Source organism: Falco peregrinus, chromosome 5 (assembly GCF_023634155.1).
Source record: "Falco peregrinus isolate bFalPer1 chromosome 5, bFalPer1.pri, whole genome shotgun sequence".
NCBI classification, from domain to species: Eukaryota; Metazoa; Chordata; class Aves; order Falconiformes; family Falconidae; genus Falco; species Falco peregrinus.
This window is the reverse complement of record NC_073725.1, coordinates 71,915,416-71,927,684: the sequence shown is the minus strand read 5'-3', so window position 1 is coordinate 71,927,684 and position 12,269 is coordinate 71,915,416. Positions and strand designations below refer to the sequence as shown.

The following is a 12,269-nucleotide window of genomic DNA, read 5'->3' as shown; positions in this document are numbered from 1 at the left end:
ACAATTTCTGCAATGTAAAGAACTGTATCTCATTGATTCTTACATCTATAGAGTGCACAAAAGTGAAGAAATTAGCCTAGGCTTACTCAAGAGTCTTTATGCACAGTCAGAACACAGGTCTGAAAAACTGCATGACTGAATATGCAGATAATAAGTCAAAGCCCACAGGAGTCAATGTGATCTTCTCTACTGACCTAACACTGGAAGCAACCAAAGGTTTTGAGTACATCTGAATGTGAAAAAATTGCTTTAGATTACTTGCAGAAGCCATGTCTCAAAAGCTCTTAAAACACAGCAATTTAACACTGAGTCTGTCTCAAAAATATTTAATAAAGAGAACTGGTAATTTCTCTGATGAATTGCCCACAAAACTATTTTTCAGTATGTGAGTTTTTTATTGCCTTTCTTTGCTGTGCTTTTATTAAAGTATTCATGCTAGTATGAGAGGTCATGACCTGAAAACATACCTTAATATAATACACATCTTGGTCATCTACTATCAGCTCCAGGTGTCCAATTCGTGAGTTTTTAGAAAACTCAATTCTCCCTTGGAGAAAAACAAAATTGTTTACTTTTTCTTGATATACACTGTTCAGTGATGCTTCATAAAACTGTACCCAAACGATAGTTTGCCATTGTTGTGAACAGTTTGTTTACAAAGAAAAAACATAGTAAATACCAGAGCAAAGGAAATAGCGTTTGCAAAGGCACTGAAGTGTCCTCAGAATACCCATCTCATTTTGAAAGGACATTCTGAGAATACTAATTGACAAGAGACAATGAAGCTGTCTCCATCAAACCAGCTTAGTTCTGGAAGTGATTTAAACGCTTCCTTCAGGCCTATGTTAAAACTTGTAAGCTTTGTTGTGCTGTGGAGACATTTCATGAGCTCAGAACACAGCGCACACAAAGATTTGCGCAGTGTAGGTAAATCTTCCAGGCAATTCATTTGAAAATAACCAGGATTGGAAAAAAAAAAAAACAACAAAAAACCAACCAAAACCACCACACCTGGAGGGACAAATTCTAAACATGATAGGGTAGAATACCTCACAACAAAACAAAGTGTCACTTGACGAGCATGTCAAAGAGGCTGAAATACCTTGTCTATATTATTACCATGTATCTCTCAGTTTCTATTTCATCAGCGGGTTAGCCGATTTTGTTTTCTATGTACACTGTGATTGAAATGTTACTTTTAAATTATAATGCACAGCAATATCATAGTCAATACTTAACTGACTTGGCAACAAGTAATTTCATATCATAACTAACAGATCATAGCAAACTTAAATTTAGGACCAGTAAGGCCAGTTTAGCATACCTAAAAGATTACAGAACATTCCACTGTGTTTCTTAGCCTTAACATCACCTATACTGATAACAGCTTTCCTCGTTAATGTGAGTTTGTGAACCAGGTACTGAACCTCTGACTGTGCATAACAGTCTTAACAAAGATGCAAAAACCACCAGGAATGAGTGTTACCTAAAGCAGTAAACTGAATGGCTATCACACAATAATGTAGTTTTAGCATTAGATTATTGACTGAAATATATTTCTCTGTTAATTCTGATTAAGTTTTCCTAACTGACATTAACTGATGACCTGGTTTGTAGTTGAAAAACCTACCATCAATCTCAATTTTTTTCTTAGGTTGCATAAACTGGATTCTGAATTTCTTCTGTGGTACACTAAAATTTATGTCAACACCAAGATCCCTTTTCAAATCTGACTTTGGAGTCCCAATGAAGAAGTGAAGGACAGCTTCATCTGGGATCCAGGAATTCTCCTGAAAGAAAGGATAACCACATTTGCAATTGGCACAGCATTTACAAAACAGTCTACCACACTGAGTTACATCACATCATCACAGCTAATTTCACTACTACGGTAATTTTTCACCTATCTGCTTTTCAAGATTTTCAGCAAGCAATTTCTGTTTTTCCAAGGCTGCACTTTCCATTCCCTGTCCAGTGTTTGTCTTGGGAAACACTGTCTGAACACCTCGAATTTCACAGCACACTGACCTTCTCCTGAAATCACACTGAATCCTGCCAACATTTATGGAAAATCAGACCACACCTCCAGTTACAAATTCAAGCTCTATAGTTCAGGCCTAAGTGACTAGATTTTGGCAGGGCTGCCTTAAGCCCTTACACTCTGGTGTCAGCGGCGGGATACGGTACAACACAGTGCCATGACCCTGCAGTGTGTGCCTTAGTTGACAGTTTCAGCCTTGCCCTGCCTACAGATGTCAGATACTCTGGCAGAAGAAAATGCCTGTTCCCTTTGCAGCTTTTGTTTGAGAAAGTCAGAAAAAGGGATGTTACTCTGCTTATTGCTTTTATCTCACCATCGTAGAGATACTGAGCAATGTTTGAATACAGCCAAAGCCCGAATTGTCTCCCAGTAAAAAGAATTATCTCATGTCCAGCAGCATACTTGGGCTGTGACAGAAGTTAAGACTCTAGCCACTGCCCCTGTTAAGCACCTAAACTATCATTTTAGACAAAGCCATAAATTCTTACTGTCCCACGGAAGCTGAAAACCATTCCTTCCCTGGGCTTGCCCAAACAAACATTAAAATCGACACCCTTCTGGAGTGGGTTCACTGGGGCCTAACTTCTACTTTCAAACAAGGTGTTTAATGTAAATCAACAATTTGGGTATTGAGGTTTTTTGTCACAAAGAAAACAAGTCATCAAAATGAGGCCAGGTTGTATAGTACTGGCACCAAGCCAAAAATCCTGGTCTCTACTTCCAGCTCTATCAGTCTTATCTAACTAAATGACTTGATATTCATGTACACTGGTTTGTATATGGAAATAGTATGTACCTGCTATCAGCATCAGTCATTTGTTTCATCATTATTTTCCCACTATAATGGGCATGGAAATAACAATAATGTAGACCTTGAAAACCAGTTAAGTTGAATATATGGTACTGAGGTACTTACTGCCATTCTTTCGTCAGCATAATAAACTAAAACTGAAGCCAAACTAAAGCATGCCATAATGGTACCTGAGGAATATAGGTATATGCAGCTTCCACAACATACTGCTGCAGGCCTCTGTCTTGCTTAGTTAATGTGACAGCCACTCTCAAAGGTCCATTAAGGGGGAAAACCAAACCATTGGCTGAGTCAGGATATGACATTTCAGAACACAGCTGCCAGCCAATAATCTCAGACACTGGTGGAAGACAACAGTCAAACATTCAGTTAGAACAACAAAGAAAACATGAAAATGAACATTGCACTGAAGATCTTTCAGAACTAATAGACAAAATGTCTACTGATTAGAATGATCTGTTATAGATATTGAATGATCAGATTTCTAAGACAAGCATTATAGCTAGACTCACCTTCCTCCCCAGTGCAAGATCTGGTTTCTGTGTGGTCTTGGAAAACATCTAAATCTTCTGTCTCATCCACCATTGTGAAGTAAAGTTTAGAGCTACAACCAAGAATTTAACTTAAAAACAATTATGCTAAGGTTACAGCAATATTTAAACAAAATTCTCAGTTATATGCCATCTTCTCCCAAATGGTAAAACCAAGAAAGATTAAGTTCTGCTAAGGTCAGACTACATTTCTACTAATTAGCACCAATTTTCATTCATGGTTTCCATGTTTAATCTGTCACTATCTTGAGATTCTTCTACAGTTCTTCACAGTCAGTATCAGATTTCTCTGTTCTGGGCAATGGTCAGCTTATTGCAACTCCACTCCCTTCCTGGCTTCTAGACTCCCCTGCCCCTTAGGCTACGTATGGGCATCAGTTTCATTCCAGTCTGAAGTTCCAGAACTTCACTGAGCTGCTTGTGCAAGAATCATGATCTCTGCACTTGATGGGAGCAAGAGAGTTAATGCAATGACTTTACAGTCAGTCTTTTGTTCAAATAATGCACAACATACAGGTCTGTAATTACTCCAACCTTCACTCTGGTCTGTCATCCATTCTAGCTGACAGAAACAGAATTAAATCAGTAAATTTCCAAGAGTCCTAAGGGAATGGATGGTTTAAATGCAAAGTCCTGAGCCTTTTAGCTCTTTTCTGAACTGCATATCCTATAGTACTGCAACATCCCAAATCAAGAGAAATACAACAGAACGACAATCCACATACTGTAAATATTTCACTCATCTGTTGTCATGTCTAAGAGACATGTAGTTGACATGTCGTTTACAATATGTGCCCTCTATTTGGACTTTATCAAATTTAGAAATCCAAAGAAAAAAGAAAACCAGCAGAAAAAAACAATGAGCTAAAAAGCCTAGTTTGCATTAACACAACTAATCTGCATAACACCCAACAGTTGTTGAGGTAGTATTTTACAATGTAACTTTTACCTAACATTAAAGAACCTAAGAACTCACTAAAAGGGTATGAGTACACCTTGTCAGTACTGTATTCCAAATTACTCCAGTGTTTTGCTAAATACCATCTGTAGAATTAATGCTAAGCTTTTCCTCCACCACTTTAATACCCTGAACTAGATTCTTTGGACACTAAAGTTCCAGTGACGACAAAAGTTTTCTATGACATTCAGTAGGAAAAGAGGGGAGTATCAAAAAATTCATTTAAAACTTTTATCATTAGCTTTGATTTGAATGTATGGTAAACAATGTAAACTGCACAGAGTAATTTCCCCTTTTCTTCTGAATGACAGATTTGGACTATGAGTCATACTGAAAATTTGTTTTCTGCCAAAATATATTTCTGCTCTATTAATAAGTCTGCTAGTTAAGTTTTGATTCAAGAAAGTTATCATGGTTACTATCTTAGGAAGATGTCTTCTCTCTCTTAATCTTACCTGAAATTAATTATCTCCATAGATTCTTCTGGAGTGTTCAAGAAAACTTTGAGCTCTTGCCCTTTTTTCACCTGGATACCCCCATCAAGACTAGTAGATGTTCTCATTCCTGTTAACCAGCTTAGGCCAGCTTGTCCCAGAGCCCCCACAGTTCCCATCTGGACAGAAAGCTGGACAAATGCACTGTTGAAAGATTCAGATACGTATTCTATGAAAAGCACTTTCTTTTTAAAGCACTTAATTTAAACCATAGGCTGCTCATCCTCTTCAATAAATACATAGCGTTTGATGCTATAACACAGTATATTCTAGGATTAAAACCATGAGTTTTGTTTCAGGAAATAATTGGAAAAAAATTGTATGTACACAGACATACACTTTCTAATGTGAATTATAGTATAGTTTAACTAAATCTAAGTAAGGGAGGTGAATCCATACTTCATCATGAAATATCAGGAAAGGAAAAGCGATTAGGACTAAGTATCATGCTGTAAGTGTATCCCTGTCTATACAGCATTTAGTGTAGCTTAGTAAATATATTCAGTACGTACAAAAACCTACAATAGCCTGGTAATGAAAGAGCGGGTTAAATCATCCATTGGTTTGTAGATCTACAACCTGTAACTATATCTGACCCAGAGAAAAATCCAAAATGACATCCTCATAACAGGCAAAGCATTAAAAAAATCATCTGCATACAAGCATTTAGGAATTTGATTTAGAGATAATGAGGAATAGTCAGCTTAAAACAGTACTGGAAAAGCACAGCAACAGAAGTCAAAATCAGACAGGCAGGATAAGAAACCACTGGTGTCCTTGTAGCAAAGCAACTATTCAGCAGTGTAAGGCTGATGACTGCTTGAATTGTTCAGGAATCTCCTAACTGATTACAACAGACATTCACACAAAACTTTCATGTCAGAAACTGTTACTTGACATCAGGAATATGTGTGACACATTTGCAGCTGTTATTACCTTGGCTTAATATATCCATTCAGAAAGAAATTGGACTGCTGTTTGAAATCTGCATTCCCTTTGATTTTTATGTCAATTGCTGCTGAGGCATTGACTGCCAGCTGAACAGGAAAGCCTGAAATTGCTGGAAACTGAAATTCTTCAGTGGCCAAATTGATCCTTTTATTAAACTGGACCTCTTGCCCCTATGGTGTAAAAGCCCAAACAAACAAACAAAAAAGAATTTTATTTTGCATAATAAAGTCAGCCTCCAAGATTTTTTCCAGATGTAACTATCCACTGCGTTTGTCTGCTGTGAAAGTGTTTTTAATTGAGCTGATTTGGGAAATAAGGTAGAAAGCAGCCCAAAGCATGCATCTGCCCAGGGCATGAGTTAGACACTAGTCCTACCCCAGTTGAAGAAAGAATTATTTTTCATTTAAGCATGGATCAGTTTGAACGGGAAAAGCAAGAGCTAAGAACCACAGAACAAATCCTTGCCTCATGTGCTGAATGCTGTTTAAACCAAATATATACTGGTGTCTTTTAGAGTTCAGTTTAGAAACAGTAAGTAGTATTTTGTACCTTTTATATATCTGTCAAAGTAGTTTCTCAAGGCATTTAGTTTCAAATAGAAAAAAAGGTTCCTTTTACCTTCAGAAGTTTAACAGCCAACGCAGCCAGACTTAAAGAATAATGTTTCATTTGTTTCCTTAAATCTTCACAATCCAAGAAGCTAAGTTCATTTCCAAAGATTTTCATGCTTAGCTTACATCTCAGTGCCTCCTTTCTCACTGTTCTCTCAGTGAACTGATAATGTGATAAAGAAATAAATCAGGAAAATAACGATGTTTATATTAATTTCCTTTCAAACTCATAATGAACAATTCCTCAGTGCAGACTATGTTATTAGTAAACAGACATTAGGCTCCCTTTTATAAATATTTCAAGACCACTGAAGACCCTGGATTAGTATCTGTTCTTTCCAGCTAAACTTCAGCTCCACATCACACAAGCTGACTTTCACTATGAACACAGCTGATGTCTAGTCCTAGGACAACGGGGCAAAAGAAGTATTGCAACACATACCCACAAACAGATGAAGCTTTGAAAAATACAATCTAAATTAATACATTATGGGTGCTGTGACTGCTAAATAAACTGCTAATAAGTAAAAATTTTGCTTTTTCCCTCCTTGTGAATCAATACAAAAGCAACACAACATGCATGTGAGCTTACACTCTAAGAAGAAACTCTAAGATGAGTCCCAAGAAGAGAGATGGTCTAAGACTAAATGAATTGTGGTCCCCAAGTTTTCCAGACAAGACATCACCAATTGAAGTAAATTCCTAAAGCCTTCCTGTTATATACATAGAACATAGCTCTCCAAACATGGGTAAATTCACAAAGTAACATTCAACATCAAACTAGGAAGTCACAACACAAACAGCATGACGCAGGAACTTAACATCAAGCAGCTGTTTACAGTGCTGCGGAAGTCAACAGACAAAAGAACAGCACTATAAAAAGGATCAGAGCTCAAAATAATGAGAGGAATCCTAAAACACAGGCAACATATTCTCCTGGCTGAGAGTCATTGTTATGAGACAATAAAATCTGACATACTGAAGATGTGACTCCTTGCTGATTTTTATTTTATGCAGCTGTTAAGTTCTCTGCAAGTGAGCGGAACAAGTCACACATGCTTTATGCAAAGGAGTCAGAGTAACACAGAGCCATTGCCCAGCGCTAGATGGGGCCCTAAGTTTACCTGGGGAACGCCATTAATTTTTCCAAGATCCACATAGTCAGTTACCTTTTCGACTAACTCACTCATCTTACTGTACTTTCTACCAGGACAATTCTGGTAAGCTTTTCTCAACTTTGGCTTGCCAGACTGGGTCACAAGCTGATCAGCAGGGCTGTATCGCTTCGAAGTCAGCTTCCTCTGCTTGACTTTTCCTGTTGTTTCCACTGGGTTTTCGGACTTGGGGTTTCTTTCATTAGTGTTTGCAAAAAAATAGTCACTGAAAGTAGCAGATTTCTGCCCAAAAATCTTCTGCACAAAAGTTTCAGCATTCTCTAACCGTACACCAACCTAGGGGAAAGCATACAGCATTGAAATGCCTGACAATGAGGATGCATAAGCCACATCCAGGTCTATAGGCAGAAATTTAAAAAATACATCCAGATGCAACCTTTAGTTTTTTGTACAGATTTGCCATACAAGATCACAGTGGTCTACAAAGTCTAGTATCCTACCTAATGCAGCATCATATTTCAGTATTAAATCTTTCCAGTAAAAACTCTTCAGTTTGTTGATTATGTGAAGCTCTGTACAAAATAAAAATCCTTTTTTATTCAGATACTGGTTCATTTACACCATGATGGGACAGTTAGAGCTACTGATATTTTAGCATGTTACAATCAGTATTTTGGTTGGAAAACAATAGTACAGCCTTTTAATGCTCCTGAAATAAGATTACGTTTGGCAGTTTGACTAAAATAGTATTACTAACACATGTAAATCCAGGATATGTAACACTGAAAAACATATTTTGTTCCCTTGCAAGCTTAAACTTGACATCTGAAGGCTACATTAATTCTTTCCTCCACATACACATTTTTATCTGCAATAGAGTCCATATGCCAAACACTGCTTTCTCTTGGAGGCACAGTAGAGGCACAAGTAAAGATGATGAGACTGCAGGCAGGCCATTTAAATATCCCAGGCACTGGATGCTCAACGGGACTAAAACAGTGACCTCAGTTAGGAATACACAACTCTATCTACTGTATTAAAGGAATGGTGTACCCAAGCCCATCTATTTTCCACTGTAAGTCAACCAAAGGAATCTTACTATCCTAAACAGGAGCTAGACCAACAGTCTCAGAAAGCTTTGACTTTTATCTTTCATGTGAATCAACAAGAGCTAAATATAACTCACTTGGCTAGTGTATGGTACTATCAGAGTGAAAGTGGTTTTATTATGACTAGGTCTATCACACAAAGGAGAAACAGTCTGAGGCAACTTTGCTGCAGCAGTGAAAAGCATACCTTGCTAAAGAAACTGTAATGGGAAAATAGAAAATATTTCTTTTTACTTCAAAACACTAAGTGTCCCTTGAGAAGGAGGATGGAAAAAAAATAATACATAAACTTGCCTCCAGTAGATTTACAGCCTGCCCCATAAGGTGAACAGTCAAATTTGTCATGACTGATCGTGGTAGAAAAGATGCAGGAGAAAAGACCACCGATGCTTCCATATTTGCACCTGCACCAGCTGCAATAGAAAATATCAGATGTCTGTCATTTGGAGACAGCTATTCTCATATACTTTGCAAATCTCATCGTTCTTTGGGAAACTGCAACTCTGCTCATTGAGATAGTGAATAAAACATTGTCAACAGTTGAAATTATTTAACATTTTAGTATTGCAAAGACTTTAATGGACATTACCAAAAGCCTCTTATCTGACTAACACTAAAAGAAGAGCATTTACCATACATATCGTACACAACTGCACTAGAATAGATGGACAGAATGTTACTCTGAAAAATACTATCTAGCATTTTTGCTAAAAACAAGTTATGAACAGGTAGTAAAACAGGAAGGAATGAGTCTGAATCTTTTCTTATACCAAGGAAAGCACATGAATCAGGAGTAAAAAAACCCTACATCCCAATCCCCTGATGCTGCAAAGGAAACTCACGAAGGAAGGAGTCAAAAGTTGATGTTCACAAAAGTCATGTCAAAAGTTCATTGGTTCTTATTCTCCTCTCTCACGAAAGGCAAATTTACATGGTATCTGGCTTGCTGGAATTACATTTGATAGATTCCAATTAAGGTCAGAGAAGAATCAAGCCTCCATATGCATATCTGGGTACTACTAAGTTATAAAATTAAAATTCTCTGGGGCAAGATGTAAAAGACCAGAAAAGCCACATGGGATTTTAATAATCCATATGCTACAAAGCATTAAGTTCTAAAAGACCACATACCTGAGTGGAACGTGACATCCGAGTATGAGGAGTATTTCCATGTCTCTCGGTCAAAATCTCTGCTAAGGATTTCATCAGGAATAGAATCTCTAAGGTGCTCTTTCAGTGGATCATCTGTCTCCAGGAGCTGAGAGAGATGACTCCACACAAAGGAGCCCACTTAAATTAAACAAAGAAAAGCATATGGAAATTAGAGAAAAAAAAAAGTTTTAAAAACTGATACAGGCAACCTTTTTATTTATTTATTTATACCAGAATTAACCCTAAACCATTCCCCTGACCCAAAAGAATTAATGCTTTTTCAGCACCAATTAAAATCAGTCTGATGCATCTATCTTTACTGTAGTCAGCTTATTTAAATACTGTCTTCTTCTTTCCAACATGACATGAGGGGTCATTCACTCCCTAGTTGCATTTGCACCTCTCAGATAACCTAGGCAGGCAAGGTTAACCTGGTTATTTACTGTTTGAAAAGGATTTTCTATACTAAATTCAAAGGAAATTTTTTTTTTTTTAAAAAAGACATGACTAATAGAGACATTAGAAGCAGGCTGTGCAGCTCAAATATTATTGGACTGTTTCTGTTCCCTCTTAGGAGACAGATGCAAAAGAAGATGATTTTAAACTTTAACTTTGGCAGCATCACTCATTTTGTTCTTGAAAAATCACTGACCCAGTGTACTGAAACATTAAAAAAAATAATTTAAGTCTGGGATAGCCAGAAAGCACATGAAAATCTTAAAATAACAGTTAACAACTATAAACAGGAATAAACAAAGCCTTTTAAAGGTAAGCATTAAGCAACTTTGAATGTAGAGAGGCATATATACATATACACACACACAGAGCTCTGAGCAACCTGGTTTAGCGGGAGGTGTCCCTGCCCATAGCAGGGGGTTGGAACTAGGTGATCTTTACGGTCTCTTCCAATCCAAACCATTCTACAAGCCTATGATTAAATCAGATACCCTGCATGAACACTGGCAAAAACACTGCAGAATTTGTAAGAGAAAACTGGCAATAAAGTTTCCATTTACATACAACAAACAAATCATTCCAATACAAAAAAAATCTTCCTATACTGTGCAATGTACATTTCCAAATGCACTTCAAAAGAAAAAAAAAAAAAGCACATACAGTTAAACAGTTGTGATTCAGAATTAATATTTCTGCATTACACTGTGCTGATTCATGGTTTGGCCATGTATGCACTGCGTTGTGGGGGGCAAACATTTTCCATGTGTTGTTCTGGAGCCTGGTTCTTACAAAAGGCGCTTTTTTCTCCTGAAGGTAAAAGATATTAGGCTCCAGCACCAGTTCAATGCACTGACACTGAACACTGATACAACTGCATTTTTCACAATACAACTTCTTTTTTTCATATTTCTTTTTCTGAATGTGGCAACTAAAAACTACTATGAGCTCTATGCCTTCAAAAGCACTTGTTACTCAAAAGTCTATTATATGAATCGTTAAGGTGTTACATCAACTGAAGACAAAGGAAGAAAATTAACAAAATTAATGAATACTGCAATAAACTGTTTAAAACATACAACATTTTGCATGGACTACTAGAGTTCTCTCATAAATCCATTTCTTTTTTCTGCATGGAGCAACATGGAGGAGAGTCACCGGGGTACACCTTCACAGTATTTTGCAGGCTGATGCAATTTCTCTCTGTATGAACTCTAAGCAGAAGGGAACAAGCCCCCTCCAAACCACAAGCCACATCATCAGGTGAACACAATGCTTAGCCTGAACTCATAATCGCTGCAGGATATACTGGTTTGGACATAACATCCTGATAAAATGGATACATGGCTTCACGTTCAGAACTGGCTATGATCCAGACACATCAGACTGCAGACAGAGCCTGCTTTCATCTGCCTGCAAACGATCTTCTTGATACCCTTTTCATGTTTGCTTCCTCTTGACAGATTTAAAAGCAAAGGATTAGTCTAGATGCATACTTTGTTGAATGTGGTGAAACCATTTAGAAAAAAACCCTCATTCACCCAAAATATGGGATCAGCTTAAACATCTGTGTGCTTCGGTAATAAAGCGCTGATAGGATTCTATACTTTTATAGAACCTACAGTTCCATTTCATACTACCCCAAAACAGCTTCTCATTCAGATAAGCTACTTAAATGACTATTTTTAAACAGAGTCTAGAAGATTTTCTGCTTTGTGTCAGTTCTCAATTCAGTCTCTCCTATCAGTACTCTGGCTCAGATCGGACAATAATTGATTGTGGAACCACAAAATCAGGAAGCATAAATAAAAAAAAATTATCAATAATTAAGACATATTTATGCTAACCTTTTCGCCAAATGACTGCTACACTGACAGTCAGCTCTTATACATTTGGATATACAATTAACAACCCTCACAAAGTTCTTTTCACAACATTCCTAACACAACATGTCCCAGCTCTCATATTTTGGTTCTCCCTTGTGTTATAAACAGTTTCTTGATGCCATTTTTTTGCCACTAGA

The 12,269-nt window shown here is 37.2% G+C and overlaps 1 protein-coding gene across 2 annotated transcripts in view; it reads right to left on the bottom strand.

Moving 5' to 3' along the window:
• Positions 1-12,269, bottom strand: part of LOC106112882 (uncharacterized) — a 106,453-nt gene that overhangs the window by 61,052 nt on the left and 33,132 nt on the right. The window contains exons 14-23 of one of the 2 annotated variants that reach the window (XM_055805921.1): positions 9,773-9,931; positions 8,936-9,054; positions 7,587-7,868; positions 6,425-6,580; positions 5,792-5,976; positions 4,817-4,999; positions 3,365-3,456; positions 3,023-3,192; positions 1,631-1,790; positions 468-547 (exon numbers count right to left, since the gene is read on the bottom strand). In XM_055805921.1, the coding sequence (XP_055661896.1) occupies positions 468-547; positions 1,631-1,790; positions 3,023-3,192; positions 3,365-3,456; positions 4,817-4,999; positions 5,792-5,976; positions 6,425-6,580; positions 7,587-7,868; positions 8,936-9,054; positions 9,773-9,931 (1,586 nt within the window). Of the gene's footprint in view, positions 1-467; positions 548-1,630; positions 1,791-3,022; positions 3,193-3,364; positions 3,457-4,816; positions 5,000-5,791; positions 5,977-6,424; positions 6,581-7,586; positions 7,869-8,935; positions 9,055-9,772; positions 9,932-12,269 lie in introns of those variants that run through there. The other variant, XM_027796432.2, reaches the window with a different exon arrangement.